The 16,834-nt window shown below is 51.3% G+C and overlaps 6 protein-coding genes across 6 annotated transcripts; 3 read left to right on the plus strand and 3 right to left on the minus strand.

Moving 5' to 3' along the window:
• Positions 1–139: 139 nt before the first annotated feature.
• Positions 140–1,900, minus strand: BO85DRAFT_341707 (polyketide synthase; the record flags this gene model as incomplete). Its single annotated transcript, XM_025655460.1, has 1 exon — positions 140–1,900. A coding segment is annotated over one exon (1,761 nt), but the record flags the coding sequence as incomplete, so codon positions are not given.
• A 171-nt stretch (positions 1,901–2,071) lies between these two features.
• BO85DRAFT_347659 (hybrid non-ribosomal peptide synthetase/type I polyketide synthase) lies at positions 2,072–5,863 on the minus strand (the record flags this gene model as incomplete). The annotated part of the gene is made up of 1 exon (XM_025655476.1): positions 2,072–5,863. A coding segment is annotated over one exon (3,792 nt), but the record flags the coding sequence as incomplete, so codon positions are not given.
• A 1,647-nt stretch (positions 5,864–7,510) lies between these two features.
• BO85DRAFT_514270 (NAD(P)-dependent alcohol dehydrogenase) lies at positions 7,511–8,948 on the plus strand. Its single transcript, XM_025664749.1, has 2 exons — positions 7,511–8,022; positions 8,102–8,948. The coding sequence occupies exons 1-2, from the start codon at positions 7,589–7,591 to the stop codon at positions 8,748–8,750; spliced, it is 1,083 nt and encodes a 360-aa protein (XP_025515398.1). The 5' UTR covers positions 7,511–7,588; the 3' UTR covers positions 8,751–8,948.
• A 557-nt stretch (positions 8,949–9,505) lies between these two features.
• Positions 9,506–11,909, plus strand: BO85DRAFT_520219 (FAD-binding domain-containing protein; the record flags this gene model as incomplete). The annotated part of the gene is made up of 4 exons (XM_025665116.1): positions 9,506–10,401; positions 10,470–11,306; positions 11,392–11,493; positions 11,578–11,909. The coding sequence occupies exons 1-4, from the start codon at positions 9,930–9,932 to the stop codon at positions 11,907–11,909; spliced, it is 1,743 nt and encodes a 580-aa protein (XP_025515399.1). The 5' UTR covers positions 9,506–9,929.
• A 588-nt stretch (positions 11,910–12,497) lies between these two features.
• Positions 12,498–13,684, minus strand: BO85DRAFT_514275 (aminotransferase class I/II-fold pyridoxal phosphate-dependent enzyme; the record flags this gene model as incomplete). The annotated part of the gene is made up of 4 exons (XM_025664750.1): positions 12,498–12,623; positions 12,678–12,820; positions 12,874–13,431; positions 13,492–13,684. The coding sequence occupies 4 exons, from the start codon at positions 13,682–13,684 to the stop codon at positions 12,498–12,500; spliced, it is 1,020 nt and encodes a 339-aa protein (XP_025515400.1).
• Positions 13,685–14,466: 782 nt separating this feature from the next.
• BO85DRAFT_449460 (amino acid transporter) lies at positions 14,467–16,725 on the plus strand. The gene is made up of 7 exons (XM_025660171.1): positions 14,467–14,902; positions 14,962–15,176; positions 15,238–15,479; positions 15,537–15,567; positions 15,624–15,934; positions 15,982–16,250; positions 16,322–16,725. The coding sequence occupies exons 1-7, from the start codon at positions 14,574–14,576 to the stop codon at positions 16,524–16,526; spliced, it is 1,602 nt and encodes a 533-aa protein (XP_025515401.1). The 5' UTR covers positions 14,467–14,573; the 3' UTR covers positions 16,527–16,725.
• Positions 16,726–16,834: the final 109 nt, after the last annotated feature.

Raw genomic sequence — 16,834 nt, forward strand, 5'->3', positions numbered from 1 at the left:
GTTGATGAGCTAGGGCATCAAGAAAGGCGTTTGCGGCTGCGTAGTTCCCTAGACCAGGCATGCCCAGAACCCCCGCGATTGACGAGAACATCATAAACACGTCTAGATCCATGCCTTGAGTCAAACAATGAAGATTGCAAGCGCCATCCACCTTCGGTGCAGATGTTGTGGCACATCGCTGCGGTGTCATGGCTGAGAGAATGCCGTTATCCACCACGCCGGCCGCGTGAATCACCCCGCGCAATGGTCTCTGCACACTGAACATGGCCATAACTAACTTTAGGCTTTCGAAATCCGCTACATCACAGGCGATCACAGTAGCTCTGCTGTTGAATTGCGACAGCTCGGCCACAAATGATGCAGCACCGGAGTCTTCCATGCCGCGACGAGATATCAACACCAAGTCGTGAACGTGGTGGGTGGTGGCTAGCCACCTAGCCACACGCTTGCCGATGCCTCCGAGGCCGCCTGTGATCAACACAGCACCATCCTGGCGCAGAAAATGTTGCTGCTGCTCGACAATTGGCTTCAGCTCCTTCACTTGCTGTAGCCGAGGCATTAATACCTGTCCTTGTCGTACAGCGCATTCCGGTTCTTCTGACAGCGTCAGCGCGAGGAGGAGGGCCTCTGGTGACCCCTTTTCCTCATCTAGGTCGATGAGACGCAGGCGAAGGTCTGGATGCTCATTGCGAGCGGTGCGCATCAAACCCCACAGAGGCCCGGTACCCAGCCCGTTCATCTGACCAGGATCAGCGTCGTAGCCGCCAGTTCCTACTGCTTGCCAGGTGACCCAAACTAGTGGCAGCGAAAAGCTGGTTGTCGCTGCCATCTGGAGCTGGGTGAGCGCTTGTGTGGTGTGTTGAGAGGCCTGGCGTGGAATGTCTGTGGGGGTCGATGTGTCCCATAGACATAGCAGCCCATCTAGCTGCTGCGCCTCTTCAAGTCGCTGCACCCGAGTTAACCGTATCCCGGCCTGGGATAAGGCCCTTGTGACAGTTGATGCCCACTTTCCATTACCAGCCGGGCAAATCAGACCCCACGAGCGGCTACTGTCCTCCAGCTGTACATTCTCCTTGTTGAATGGGTGCCAGACGACCTCGAATTGAAAACGGTCAGTGTCCCCGCTGGAGGGAGGCCCGTCAGCCTGGTCGTTGCCTACCACGTCGTTGCCGTTGAGGCCAACAGACATCGCCCGCGGCTGTCTGAACCAGCGATCACGCTGGAAGGCATAGGTTGGCAACGTTACCGATTGACAACGCCATGGCTTGAAGTATGCGAGCCAGTCAATGGGCACATTCCTCACGTGCAACTCGGCAAGACTGCGTCGCACGACCGAGATATCATCTTCCTTACCCGTTCTGAGAGAAGGCAAAAGGAGAGGCGATGCGTTGTCATCGTCATCACCATGACATTGATGACTCGTAAGACATGCTGCTGTGAGGCCTAACAGCACGGGATGCGGACCGAGCTCCAGGAATATGTCGATACCATGCTGGTGGTAAATTGTTTGAATGCTATCACTGAAGCGAACCGCCTGCCTTGCCTGCTGGACCCAATATTCGGGTTGTTCCAGTTGTCCTTCTTCAGCCAGTAGGCCAGTCAGACTGCTGATCACGGGCAGCTTAGGTCGGCTGAATTGCAGCGTTTTCACCACGGCCCGGAAGAGTGGCAGCATATCGTCCATGTGCGATGAGTGGAAGGCTTGCGACACGTCGAGCATCTTCACCTTACGGCCAAGCTTTCCAGCGAAATGTGCCGCCACGACCTCGATGGCCTGTTTGTCGCCAGATACGACTGTCTGCATCGGCGTGTTGTAGCCAGCGATGTCAACCCTGTCCTGTACGTGGAGAAAGGACATTGCCGCTGTCGTTTTCTCCCCAGTAGCCTCCAGCGACACCATACTCCCCCTTCGAATACAGGCCAGGGCTTGCATTAAATGGCCACGGGCAGCCACTAACCGACATGCATCGGAAAGATCTAAAACCCCCGCAACGTGGACCGCCGCCAGCTCTCCCACGCTATGGCCTAGTACTACTTGTGGATGGACACCCCAGCTCTGCCATAGCCGCCATAGTGCCACCTCCACGGAGAATATAGCGGGCTGCGCATAGTCGGTGCGGTCGAGTAATTTGGCGGCATCGCTCTGGTGTTCGGCCCACATCACTTCCAAGAGAGGGGTTTCAAGGCTGGGGAAGTATGCCACGACTTCTTCCAGGGCCTTGCGAAAGGTGGGATAGACCTGATAGAGTCTTTTGCCCATACCCAGCCGCTGACTCCCTTGGCCGGTAAACAACATGGCTAGGTGCAATCCCCGATCAGCGTATTCCATCTTGGTGCTGTGGATGACGCCGGCAGGAGGCTGCAGCTCGCCCATCTGAGCGTCTGCGCAAGAGGCCAGTTTTTTTAGCAGGTCCGCCTTGTCGTTGGCAATGAATGCTAATCGTCGGCGGAAGTGGGTGCGTTTGACCGCCAGCGAGTAAGCCACGTCCCCTAGATAGTCGCTGCCATTCGTAGGAATAGCATTTTGAAAGTGTCGGTGAAGCTTCTTAACTTGCTGGTGCAGGGCTGCATTGTTTTGCCCCGACACTACGAAAGATACCATAGATGGTGATGGTCGAGCATTGCTGTGTACGCTGACGGTGGATGGTGAGGGCGGTGCTTCCTCGACGATGATATGTGCGTTGGTACCGCCAATGCCGAAAGAGCTCACGCCCGCGCGTCGCGTGTGGGTAGACGGCCATGGCTGATTCTCCAGCACCAGTGCCATGTTAGCTTTGTGCCAGTCCACCAATGGCGTTGGTTCCGTGACATGTAAGGTCTTTGGAATCAAGCGGTGTTGCATGGCCAACACGACCTTCAACAAGCTCGCCAGGCCGGCGGATGCCTGGGTGTGGCCAAGATTTGACTTCGCCGACCCAACCCATAGTGGTTCTAGGGACAGGGACCGATTGGAAAATACTTCCGCCAGCGCGGTGCCTTCTATGGGGTCGCCCAGCTTGGTGGCCGTGCCATGAGCTTCAATGTAGTCAATGTCACTCGGTGTCAGCCCGGATGCTCCGAGGGCGGATTGGATGAGATGCACCTGGGCAGCGCCACTCGGCGTTGTGAGGCTGGCAGCACGGCGTCCGCCATGATTGATAGCGCTGCCGCGTAACACGGCCTGAATAGTGTCGCCGTCACGCTGAGCATCGGATAGTCGCTTCAACACAACAACAGCGGAGCCTTCACTAAAGCCGGTACCTTGTGAGTCTGCCGAGAACGCATGGCAGGAGCCATCAGGCGAGATGCCCCCTAACCGGGTGAATTCTACCATGAGCCCTGGGGAAAGCATCAGAGTCACCCCGCCTGCCACTGCCATATCGCATCCCCCCTGTCGCAATGATGTACAAGCCAGGTGCGTACTGACTAGGGAGGAGGAGCATGCCGTGTCCACCGTCAGTGATGGTCCCTCCAGTCCCAGGACATATGATGCCCGGCCCGAGAGAGTGGCGCCGATGGAGCCGGTGACTGCATATCCATCCAAATCAGCGAGGTCTCGACCGACGCTGTGAGCGGCCGCTTGGCTATGGCCGATGAACACACCCGTCAGGCTCCCGCGGAGCTGTTCCATGGTGTACCCACCTCGCTCCAAACCTTCCCAGCATGTTTCCAGCATCACGTTCTGCGTCGGATCTAGTGTGCGGGCTTCTCGTGGGGATATGGCGAAGAAGGGGGCGTCAAAAGAGCCCACACCGTCCCGGATGAACCCCCCACGTCGGCAGTGTGACTTGCCCGGCGCGGCTGGGTCGGCATCGTACAGCGCATCGGCATCCCAGCGGTCCTGAGGTACCTCGGTTATCACATCGTTGCCTGTCTCAAGCAGCTCCCAGAACTCCTCTGGGCTGGTGATGCCCCCGGGGAACCGGCATGCCATTGAAATGATTGCGATGTGTTCATTGTTCCAGCTAGAACTAGGATGGTCGCTGGAGCTTTGTTGCTGTGCCTCTCCCCGCAGCGTAGGATCAAATGGAGGCCTCGCGCTGGTGGTGATATGACCCTCCTCTTGGCTACGCTCGAGGTATGCCGCCAGAGACTTGATGGTGTAGTACTCGAAGAGCTTTGCCATCTGCACTGGTCGGCCCATGAGCTCTTCCAACCCCGCCTTGACACGTGGAAGACGAACGGAGTTGCCCCCAACGTCGAAGAAATTGTCGTTGATCCCAATGCCGGTATGGCCCAAGACTTGCGACCAAACGGCCAGCACGCGACGCTCCAGCTCTGTTTGGGGTTGTGCGGTGCTGGCTCTAACCCTCTTCGTAGGATCTGGGAGCGCCTTTCGGTCGATCTTCCCATTCAGTGTCATTGGAAAGGTATCCATTTCGACGAAGAAGGCGGGCATCATGTAGGCCGGCCGGCGCTGGGCTAGCCACGCCCGTAAGACGTGGTCTAGGGGTTTCTGGTGGTTGCCATTGTTGCGCATAAAGTACGCGATAAGCTGGTCATCCCTAGTGACCACCACAGCCGCTGAGACCTCCTCATGCTCTGTGATGGCTGCTGAGATATCTTCAAGCTCGATGCGGTATCCCCGAACTTTAACCTGGCTGTCAATACGGCCTACGAGCTTGAGCTTGCCTGGAGCGAGGAACCGGGCCAGATCGCCAGTACGGTATAACCGTCCAGGGTGAAAAGGATTGTTGTCAAGGAATCGTTCCTTGGTCATGCCCGGCTTGTTGCGGTACCCGCAGTTCACGCCGCAACCGCCGATGTATACCTCACCCAGCCCACTGATCGGCATGGGTGTCAGATCCTTCGGATTCAGAACGTACAGCTGGAAATTTGCGATGGGATGTCCGATGACGATGTCTTGTTCGTCTTGGCTCACCCTGCCCACGCTTGCGTACACGGTGGCCTCGGTTGGGCCATACCCATTCCACACCATATCCCCGTAGGCCAGCAAGCGGTCGAGTAGTCGACGCGAGATGGGTTCGCCGGCCGTCAAGATCTTGACTAGCCGGGGTTGACCCTTCCAGCCACCGTCCAGCAGCATCTGCCAAAAAGAAGGGGTCGCCTGAATCATGGTTACCGAATGGCGCTCCATCAACTTGAGTAGTGCTCCGGGGTCTCGAAGAGCCTCTGTCGGGGCGATCACCGTTGCCGCACCACTCGCCAGTGGTAGGAGTAGGTCCAGGATGGACATGTCGAAGGAGATGGTAGCTACTGCCAACAGTCGATCCCCCGGGGCGCATCCCGGTTCCTTCTGCATCGAGAGCAAGAGATTGCACAGTGCTCCATGGTTCGCCTCCACCCCCTTAGGGCGTCCCGTCGACCCGGATGTATAGATGACGTATGCGAGGTTTTCTGGCCGCACATTTTGGGTGGTTAGGTTGCTGCTGTCAACCTGCTTCATGTTGCCCCGTACCGTGTCAATACTGAGGCAGATATCCCGCCACGGCGACAGTGCCGTGACGGTGCTATCACTAACAACGACAAGCTTCGGACCGGCATCATTCACCATGTGCGTCACCCTGTCCGCAGGAAAGGCCGGATCAATCGGCACGTACGCAGCCCCAGCCTTGACCACCGCCAACACTGCGACAATCAGGTCAATGGACCGGTCAAGGGCCACACCGACCACATCCCCACGGCCGACCCCTCGCTCCTCCACCAAGATGCGGGCCAGCTGATTTGCAAGTCGATTGAGTGTCCCGTAGGCTAGTTTAGTATCGCCATAGATCACCGCAATGTTGTTGGGATATCGCTCCGCAACCTTTTCAAACAGTTCGGGGAGGCAAAACCCTAACGTCGTGGCATCTTCGGTGGCGTTGAATTGCTCAATAAGTGTCAGATAATCCTCGTTTGAGATCGTACCGTCCATATCCCCCATATTTGCTAATAGAAAGAGAAAATAATAGAGTGATTCGATCAGTCTTGAAATCTGTTAACGAGGAATTTCTTGGTGCCGGTTGGACTGGTAGAGATCGCAAAGGCGACTTTATATAGCATCTATAGGCCAAGTCTATTCACATGTAAATCGCCTTGGATTCATTTCCAACAAGCATGTCATCACGTCTTTGCTCGAAGCGCTTCCCCGACGGTGGGTAGCGAGAATCCCATTCTATACCGGCCTACAATGTGCCAGACTCATGCTACATTGCAGGGATGAGGAAGAGACTAGTTGAAGCGAAACATCCCGCCACGGGTGTATAAAACGGCGATATACTCCGTGCTTTTGAACGATGCCCCATTCGAGGTATAGACAAAAGGTATAGACCATATATTGCCACAAGTACAAACAGGGAATAGTGGCCACTCACAAAAGGCTTTTGGGAGGTAACAGAGCTAGCACATGTACTTTTATTGAGACGAGAGCAAGGGCATCAATCCACTAATAAATAACGGATCCTGGTTGGTTGAGAACCAGACCATGCGTCCCTATGCTTCGTTCCTTGCTATCAGTGAGGGAATTTCTCATTCCCCACTGAAATCTTACGATTACTTCCCTCGCCTGCAGTAGTACTACGTAGATGATGCAACATACAGTGCTATCCGGGCCGGACCACCACGATGATCAGGACTATTCCGGTGCCACAGTGGAATGTAGATAAAGGACAGCTCTGGTTGACATGCATGAGCCTCGGAAGAGGTGGACGAATTAGAATTTCCTGTCTGGAAGCAAGATTTCTGGTGCATAGTCTAGTTCCAAGTGGAAGTAGATCTGAATTATGCAATAAGCCAAGTACGGAAAACCCGTAGTGGGTCCACCGAGAATAGCAATGATCTGGGCGCTCTGAAGGAGTTACTAGTAGTTGATACCTACATGCAGGTTGACAGACTTCTCTTTGGCCCCGTTATAGTCCTTTGTAGCTTTTGAGCCATTGTTCCTTTATCCCGATAATTTAGAAAACTTCATGGTAGTGGTCAAATCATCTTCAGCATATATTTGACAGTTCTCATTGATCACTTTTAGATTCTTAGACATAGACACGTAGGATACGTACATCAGCGTACGCCTCTTGATGGTCGGCGAATAGCTGGTGCTGGAGATAAGTGAACAGATCGGACGTCGAGAGCTGGACCAGATGTTCTGTTTCCATGTCACTAAATCATAACCCCTCTACCCATGGACCACTGCACGCAATCTTTTCTCAGTGGGTCACTGTACGGTTTCCGAGACAGGCGTTGCAGATCAGACGGCTTTGCTATACACTACCAGCCCCGATGTAACATGATTCTATTTGTTGCTGGTTTACTTCCGTCCACCCCTCTTCTTAGATTTACCATGTGAAACTTCATCCGGGTCCCAGAGTCTAGCAAGCCAGAACACTGACGTAATTAACGTCTTACCCCGCGTCAATCTGCTATCAAGTTGTCGGAAAGGGTCGGGATCGGTGGAAATGGAAGTTGCGTGGTTTGATCTGATGCAGCGGCAGAAGTACACAGAGGAGGGGAGGCGGATAAGATATAAAGCCATGGACCTTTTCTGCACTGGGCGAAGTCGTGTTCCGTACCAATTGTCTACTCATTCTCGTACTACGAGCCTTCTTGACCCTCATTCGACTTCAAACTCAATTATCTTGGTGCAGAAAGCCATCTCGCTCTTGCCTCCTCTATGTCTTATCCCAAGGAGTTTACTGGGTTCCAGGTCCCGAGCGCTGAAAAGTGGCTAGATTTTGAGAAAAGTACTTGGGAGCCTCGACCTTTTGGAGATTACGATGTCGATATCAAGATAGAGTGCTGCGGGGTGTGCGCTAGTGACGTGCACACTGCTCGTGGTGATTGGGGCGAGATGCCCTATCCTTTCGCTGTCGGCCACGAGGTCATTGGGAGGGTTCTCCGCGTAGGCCCAAAAGTAACCCTCGCAAAGGTGGGCCAGCGAGTCGGGGTTGGGGCCCAGGTTTACTCCTGTTTGGACTGCCGCCACTGCAAGAACGGCAATGAAACGTACTGCAAAGAACAGGTCAACGCCTATGGAGCGGCGTATCCAGGGACGGATTGCACGACCCAGGGTGGATACTCATCCCACACTCGAATTCATGAATACTGGTGAGTTCCCATAATCCGAAGACTCTGCCCGGGATATCCCTTGGTCGCTGACTTGTGGTTGTTCTCGCTTTCTGTCAAGGGTATTCCCGATTCCGGATAGCTTGGCTAATAGTGATGCTGCCCCCATGATGTGTGCAGGTGTCACCGTGTACAGTCCACTAAAACGCTTCGGCGCAGGACCTGGCACCAAGGTTGGTGTAGTGGGTATCGGCGGCCTTGGCCATTACGCCATCATGTTTGCAAAAGCACTTGGTGCCGAAGTGTGGGCTATTTCCCGGTCACGCAACAAGGAGGCCGACGCGAGACAAATGGGCGCCGATGGCTTCCTCGCCACGAACGAGGAGGGCTGGTGTCAGCCGCATGAAATGACATTTGACCTGATCATTAGCACGGCAAGCTCCTTCCAAGACTTTCCGCTATCGCAATACCTCAGCCTTCTGGGCGTTCACGGACGCTTCCACTTGGTGGGCGTGCCCGGCGGCGACGGCCTCAAGATATCTACCTTTGACTTCATCGGGAACGGCTGCTCCATCGGCGCCTCAAACCTCGGGGGTCGGCGCGAGGTTCTGGAAATGCTGGACTTGGCGGCCACCAAGGGTACCAGGTCATGGGTAAAAGAGATCCCCATATCTAAACAAGGTATTCAAACAGCGATCGAGCAGCTAGAAACTAGCAGTGTCCGCTACCGATCCTGCCTGGTGGCTTATGACGAGGAATTTGGGGCCTGAGTGGGGAGAGTTGAGTTATTTGGTCAGAGTCATTCACAGCAATATTGCCTCTACTTCTGTGTCTTTGTACGCTGAACGCTAGGAATGAACTGATTCCTGGCTTCGGCTGTCACACAATGTTCTCCACTCATCTGTCTGACCTTACCTTCTTATTCGAGATCTGATACATGGTGAGAACTATGACATGTTGATAATCACGTAAAGTTGTACTGGGCTACAGGTTTTTCTAGCAACATACACATAGGCTGTCTATTATGCTATGATTGTTGGAGTCTTCTTACATTCACATCTATCTGACTGGAGCCTTTATTCATTCGCCTATATCCACACCTAAAACTACTATGACCATATTAGTTCTACTGTAGCGAAAAATAGACAACGATGTCTTGACAAAGCCGGTCCCTTGAACTATATAGCCAATCAGAGGCCCCACAACCTTATGAATTACTAGTTCACTGTAGTCGCAACTCAAAGCGCTACCGTCTGATACCGTTTTCAAAGAAGATATGGAATGGCTAAGGTGCTCGAAGCGCTGACCAAGACCAATATTGCTACAAGCTGAGATAATATGAAACATACGACTCCCATGTTGTTCACTCCTGCTATATCAGTCACTGCGGGCATGTATGCTACCGGCCAATGTCCTCTTCGCCTTATCGGACGGGAAGCCCGGTGGGGCCATCAACGCGTATGACCCACCACCGAAGGCTTAGTCCATGTCAATCCCGAACAGGGACTACGCGGCCGTCAACAACGCCGATACAACCCTACTACTGCGAGCCAAGGCGGCTTAGGGGTTTCCCAAATGCAGGAGACCTACTAATACTAGCAAGGTAGAAGAAGGATGTGCAATTCTTTATGGCAGTATACCTGAAATGGCAATGGGTCACTCAAAATGGCAGGAATCCGGAACGGGAAATGCGCCTGAAGTGAGTCCAGGTCGGTCCCTTGTCCCCCTGCAATCGCTCGGTGATAATTTGAAGAAACGACAGTCTGTAGTCTGTGCAACCTCGTAAGTTAAAATATTCGGGAAGATAGGCGGCGAAGTGTCGTTCATCTCCACGATCGCGGTGATTCTGGTCTTCAATCGTGTTCCTTTTGTCCTTTCCTACGGAATCGTTCGATCATCACGATACTAGGCATGGATAAAACATGAAGTCAATGAGAAATTGAACTAGGATGGCTGCCGAGAACAAGCTCTCGCCATTGGCTCTGCAGGAACTGAATTCCCGACTCTCATCTACGGGACACCAATTAATCACCAGGGAGTCAGACCCAGCTAAGTACGCAAGGTGTATCGAGCGGTGGTCCATGGCGGCGGTGAAGCCTGCAGGAGCTGTCCTCATACCAGAAAGTATAGACGCCATCTTCATAGCCGTCAATTATGCCGCACAGAAGTCTATCGACCTGGCGGTCCGAGGTGGTGGTCATTCCACTGCCGGGTCGAGCTCCACCGATGGTGGCCTCCTCATCGACCTCGGTTCCTCAACGCGGTTCACGCAAGTTAAGGTGGATAAGACGAAAAATCATTTGATAGCAGGGGTCGGAGCTAATTGGGGTCACGTCGATGAAGCGGGGTTTGCTACGGGCCTGGCGACAGTTGGCGGCACAGTCAGCGACACCGGGATCGGCGGCTTGACTCTTGGGGCGGGTATGGGTGGTTGAGCGGGAAATTAGGTCTCACGATTGACAACCTGATCGCCGTGGGGCTCGTGACAGCAGATGGGAAGCTCTTGACCGTGAGTGAAGAACAGAATGCACAATTGTTCTGGGCTCTTTCGGGAGCAGGACACAACTTTGGTGTCGCAGTATCATTCACGTACCAGGGTCATGCTTATGGCACAGGCCCGGTATCGAAACGCATCGCCGGCGCAGAGGGTGGACAGGCCTACGCGGGTACTTTGGTCTTCCCTGTATCACAGCTAAATCAGGTCATCGCGGTGCTCAATAGGTTGTTCGGCGCACAGGGCACATTGAAAGGAGGTGCCGGGGCAGGAGGATTCGCTCTCGCAAGATCGCCTCCGGAGGGAGGTCCCGTTCTCGTAATTGTCCCGGTGGTATGGCTAAACGACAAAAAGTCCGGCGATATTGCTCTTAAGGAACTTTTTGATCTAGGTCCAATTGTGGAAGATATGAAGATGATGGACTATCCAGGGATCAATAACATCTTCCAATTCAAAAAAGGCATGCGCGGGACCATGAACTGCTGCGCTTTCAACCTACCCATCCGCGAAGAATTCGTGCAAAGGCTCCTCGAGTCATATGAAGATTTTACAGAAAGTGTCCGTTACTCTGCGAGGAGTGTACTGCAATTCGACCTATTTGATCCAACCGTTGTGGCCACCAAGGCATCTAACACAGATATGGCTTTCCACAATCGCGGCTATCACTTCAATGCAGCCGCGAAGGTATTCTGGCACTCCACTGAACACGACGTAAGGTGCAGGCAATGGGCCCGCGATATTGCTGCCATCTTCAAAGCGGAACTGAAAAGAGATGAGAAGGCTAGCAACAAGTCAGACTCCGACCCTTTGATGATGTACGGAAATCTTGAGTGTAAGTCGAAGTTTTCTATCCCTAGACCGACTAGGCAGCATTCTTTGTTTTTAGTATCCCAGGAAATTGCTGACCTTAAACACAGATTATGATGAAAAGGCCGGCGACGTGTTCGGCACCAATCTGACGAAACTTCAAAAGCTCAAGGCGCAGTACGATCCGACGAACATGTTTGACAAGCATTTTAGTATTCAGCCGGTGGCTTGGTAGTATGTGAACGTGATGAACCCATCTCAAATGTCGGCATGTCAAGATGCAAACGGCCTTGCAGTCGTGGATCAACACGGAACCCTTACGGGCTGGGTTCTTATTCGAAAGTGCGAACTTGGATATCAATTCGGTCCTCTTTATGCGGAGCGACAAGATGTTGCGAGCCTGCTTGTGCATGCTGCTATAGAGAGCCTGGAAGACAAGGGTGCAAGCTTGATTGCGGAGACATGGCACGCGAACCCCGCTGCCATCCCCATTTTCGAAAGGCTTGGCTGGAAATGGGCGAGTACTTTCTATAGAATGTGGTTTAAGGGACGTGTGCCAGCAGCTCAAGCACCAGGGGGCAAAGCGGAAAGGGCAATGTACGCCGTTTTCGATGCGGCCCAGGGGTGAAATTACATCCATCAGTGCAACGGGCATAAGCATATGCCTGTGAGCGATTTTCACGGCGATATCACGGGAGTTCTATTCAAAACCTGGAGGCAAGTTGCCTTCTGCGCGTAAGGGAGAACAGCCTTTAACGCGAGTCCATAACAAATAAGGGGCCTGTTAACTAAAAAGATTCATGTTATGGGAATATCCTCCTTTGAGAGCGCTTTGCAGTACCTATGTTCAACCTCATAAAATCTATTACCAGCAATCAACATGTACCTATCTGTAAAGTGCTCTTCATAGTTTCGCATGTACAGCTTTCGTCGAGTAATACAGTTCTTGAGCGGCCCGGGGTAATCTTTCTGCTCCGTCTTTGATCTGCTTAATGTGGATCATTTCTTGAGCCCACTCACACACCACGAAGGCAACACGTTCTACCTAATATTCGGTGTAATTAGCATGGAAAACAAGCCTTACTCGTGGATGCTTCTTTGGCACGGTTGGATGCTGGACTGGAAAGGCACAGATCTTGGCAAGCGCTAAATGACTGAACAGCCAGTACAGATACCCTGCTTGTGTCCATATAGGAACAATCGGAGTGACAAATGATCATTCGTTCCAGCCTTCGGTAAGAGGCACTGAGAGGATGCCCATTTCGACAGCTTTTTGGTACGCTGGATTTGATGTGATCTTTTTGAAGAACATCTTGACGAGATGCTGGACATGGTCCTGGCGCTGGATACAAATGAGCCTCAACATTGCTGTAGCCGTAAGCCACACAAAACTTACAGTTTTCGTTTCTCCAGATATCAAAAGCTTGTAACCGCTTCGGATTAGAGCCACAAACGGAAATGACGGCGCAGTAGAGAAGAAGACTGGCCGAGCTAGGGTAATAAGTGCATCTCGGATTGTCTTTTTGCCGAGCACTATTGCTAAAGGCAGAGTCAGTCGCAATTGGATGATATATTGGACAGTGGTAATTTACCTCCATTGGCACCTAACACTTTGCTAAACGTATGCAGCCGGACAGCGACTTCTTTCTCAAGCCCAAGAGCATTAACGAGTCCAGAACCGTTCGGGCCTATGACGCCTGTACCGTGTGCTTCATCGACAAAGAAGTAGACGTTGTCTAGAACATCCTTCGCAGCTTCGAACAGTTCTTTCAGCGGGCATATGTCTCCTTCCATACTGTACACAGACTCTACAGCAACGAACACCGACCGCTCCTTTTCTTGTATCAATGGCTGGCCCAAGGCTGACAGTAACGCCTCTCGAAATGACTCAACATTGTTGTGGTGAAAGGAGATCTTGTCTGCACGGCCTTTTTGCATCCCATCGTGGACACTGGCGTGAACCAATTCATCGTAGAGGATAATATCGCCCGCCTGTGGTATAGATGTGTAAATGGCCACATTGGCTTCAAACCCTGATCCAAGAATGAGGCCACATTCAGCACCGTGGAAGCCTGCAATTTCCTGCTCGACTTTCTCTAGATAGATATACCTTCCGTCGGGTAGTGAGCGGGCTCCTCCAGAGGCAAAATCTACCGCAGGATGGCGGGAAAGTTCTTCAAGGAACTAGGTGCGCAGGACGCCACTAGTACCTAAAGAAAGAGTGTCATTGGAGGAGAAGTCCAGTGCATCCCTATCTTTCCAGGTATCACTCCAAAAGGAATGATTGGCCCTTCGAACGTCGAGTTTCTCTTCGATGTTTCGAAAGAATGCCGGCGCATCCTGCATGGTTGGTGCTTGGAGCTTATGACCCTCGATCCAACTTGAAAGCATATTCGAAGACATATTGTTTTAGCTGTTCAACTATTTCTCGCAAGGGACTGACAGTCAATTGCCAGTGTGCTTGCAGAGATGTTCTTACTCATTGCGTCTCCGCTTTCTCTATATGAATTTCATGAACTCTCTGATGCAGACACTGCATTATTCCGTGTTAACAGCCTTACTCTATCCAGCAGCTTGGCTCATTTCAGTTCTTTAATTAAACCCTGTACCTTTTACCCAGCCGGGAAAAGTATCAATTCACTAACTAGATATAAACGGGTCTACTTGCATGATTTGAAAGGATTACTTGGCCAGACATGGCATGTGATTATACGTCTTTCCACTGGAGAAATGCTTTAAATAGAATTGTAAGACACTAATCTCAAAAAACATAGGTAGTATTGACGAAGAATAAGCCGCATGGAGTGCAGCTTGTTCTGTGTGAAGAAACTATTCAAGCCTACTATCACTATAGAAATTCCTGGCGGAAGACCTTGGAATAGGGTATCCACGGATAATCCAGCCTAACCATTTTGGGAAACCAATCCTGATCGGGTAATGGCCCTATTTGACTTAGCGTGCAAGTAAGTCCCCTGACCCTGACTCCACTCATAGATAGTCTCTCACCTTCAAAGTACAATCAACCTAGAATGCTTGATTCCCTAAATACGTCACCCCAAATCATGTTATCGTTTGGTAATTTCCAGTGCCCCCCCCCCCCCCCTGGTGATGACTACTGCACCTTTGTCGCCCACACCGCCTTCACATGTGTGAATCGTGACCTGGGTTTTCGCAACAACACAAAAGTTTCGTCCTAGAGCTTGGTCAGCTCGCAGTAGCGGATCGGATCCAGTCCTAATCTTTAGTTGTTTACGACACCTGATCCCTATCACTTATTCCTCGTTAGATCGCAATGTACGAACAGATCGACGTCGACGATCGTGAACTCGAAGCCCAGGGGTATGCACCGGCAATGCCCAGGCGGTTTTCACTATTGTCACTTTTCTCGCTAGGCTTTGCGCTGACAGCTACGTGGAATGGATTCGGGAGTGCTATCGGAGCTAGCTTGGCCCAATCCTCCTCATCGGGAACTATATGGACTCTGGTCATCGCTGCTCTAATGAATTTCGTTGTTTCACTAGGAATGGCGGAGCTCGTTTCGGCTTTTCCAAACTCTGGAGCACAATATTATTGGTCGTACAAAGTTGCGAGTCCAGAATGGGCACCTTTTGCGTCATACATGTAAGCGCAATCGATTGTTGTGCCGTGTTCTACTCGATCATTCTGCCTGACGTGGATAGGTCGGCTTGTATCAGTACGTGCGGCTGGTGGCTAGGTCTCGCTAGCGTATGCAACTTTGTTGCGGCCACAATATTGGCTATATTGCAGATTTGTGTTAAAGAGTACACTCTCTGCCCTTCGCATCAGTGGTTTTGCTATGTTGCAATCATCTGGCTAGCTGCCTTACTCAACATATATGCCACACGGTTCCTCCCAGCACTTAATCAATATCTTCGTGGGTAGAAGGATTATCCCCAGTGTCAACTATTTGCTAACCGTGTTTCAAATGATTCAAGTTTACTTTTCGGTATCAACACTCCTCATCACTATCCTGGTCATCCTTGTATGCGCCGCTCCAAATTACCAGTCCAGCGTATGGGTTTTTACAGATACAACAAGTTTCAACACGTCATATGACAAAAGCTTTCTCTTTGTTTTATGCTTATTGAATAATACTTACGGCTTTATGGGTACCGATGCTGGTGCTCATATGGCCGAAGAGATCCCTTCTCCGTCCATCAATGCACCCAAGGTCATGGTAAGTTTTCCATGTTACCTGCATCATTACCTGTACTTCTGTGCTGACAGTCAAAAGATATATCCAGTAATTATCGGGCTGGTCACTAGTAAGGTACCCCATATCGTAGTGGTGGCTTTTGATATGCAATTCTAACATCTACAGCATGGCCCTTTGCGGTTGCATGTATGTATGTGATAACTGACATTGAAAGAGTTGTCAATCCTCCAAGCGAGATCAGCTTGGTCGAGATTTATCTCCAAGCTACGGAAAGCGAATTCACGACTATTTTACTCTTGGCAGCTTTTGCAATATGCCTCTTTGGGTGCGCAGCCGCCAATATCACAGGTTCAAGTCGTCAAATCTGGGCCGCATCCAGGGACAATTGCTATCCTTTATCAACATGGCTAGCAGAGGTCCACCCCAAGCACAAAATGCCTATGAATGCTGCCTGTCTGACGGCAATTTTCGCTACGGTAAAGGTACATAATGTATATCAAAGCATTGAAGCTAACTTCGTTAGCTCTACGGATTAATCTTTTTGCGATCAAGTACTGCTTTTGCTTCAATGGTCAGCGCCAATATCGTTTTTATGATGACCTCGTATGTCATTCCACAAGGAATTGCTGTGTGGAGGGGACGTTCTAGCGTTCTTCCTATACGTCATTTCAATCTTGGAATATGGGGATCATTTGTCAACATCACTAGCTGTGTGTGGGTTTGTTTTCTGGACATTGTGGCTTGCTTTCCAATCATTCGGCCAGTCACTGCTGCCAACATGAATTGGGTCAGGTAAGATGTTTCCCTTCTCAAAGCCGCATTAGATCTGTTGAGCTCAGAAAACTGACACTTGTGTCCTCCAGTGTTGTCATATTTATCACTACTGCCTATATGGTCTTGGCTTGGTACCTCTGGCAACGACACGTATTCAGGGGGCCGAGGTTAAACACGCGGTTCATACAAAATTCCCGTTCGCGAGCTGCGAGTCTTCCTCATAAACATTCTCCTTGTGGCCTGATTGATCAACCCAACAATGAGACCATCGACAAAGACGGGAAAGTGGATTGATCGTCTATGCCTGGCTTCTGTGGGTATCTTGACCGGTCCAAGAACAGTTTGTCTATATCCGAATGTGCTTTTCATCGGATATCACGAGAAGGGATTATATGACGGTCTGGCACAGCACGATTATGTTTAATCTGGATAATCATTTGGTTTAGGAAGGGTGCATACTCACTATTAGAATAAAGACCAATATCTGGAATGATTAGGATGCGCGCTTAGTCTCTCTATTACTACCCTAACGTGGCCGTGGATCTTTCGTGGAACTCAACAATATCCCCGATCCGCATATTTGCGGAGCGCATTTGCAGATA

Source organism: Aspergillus piperis (assembly GCF_003184755.1).
Source record: "Aspergillus piperis CBS 112811 unplaced genomic scaffold BO85scaffold_9, whole genome shotgun sequence".
Classification (NCBI taxonomy): domain Eukaryota; kingdom Fungi; phylum Ascomycota; class Eurotiomycetes; order Eurotiales; family Aspergillaceae; genus Aspergillus; species Aspergillus piperis.

Coding starts and splice junctions, on each gene's coding strand:
- BO85DRAFT_514270 (XM_025664749.1), top strand. CDS start 7,589: ATGTCTTATCCCAAGGAGTTTACTGGGTTCCAGGTCCCGAGCGCTGAA. Junction 8,023..8,101: donor ACTCGAATTCATGAATACTG/GTGAGTTCCCAT, acceptor CTTTCTGTCAAG/GGTATTCCCGATTCCGGATA.
- BO85DRAFT_449460 (XM_025660171.1), top strand. CDS start 14,574: ATGTACGAACAGATCGACGTCGACGATCGTGAACTCGAAGCCCAGGGG. Junction 14,903..14,961: donor GCACCTTTTGCGTCATACAT/GTAAGCGCAATC, acceptor TGACGTGGATAG/GTCGGCTTGTATCAGTACGT. Junction 15,480..15,536: donor TCAATGCACCCAAGGTCATG/GTAAGTTTTCCA, acceptor GACAGTCAAAAG/ATATATCCAGTAATTATCGG.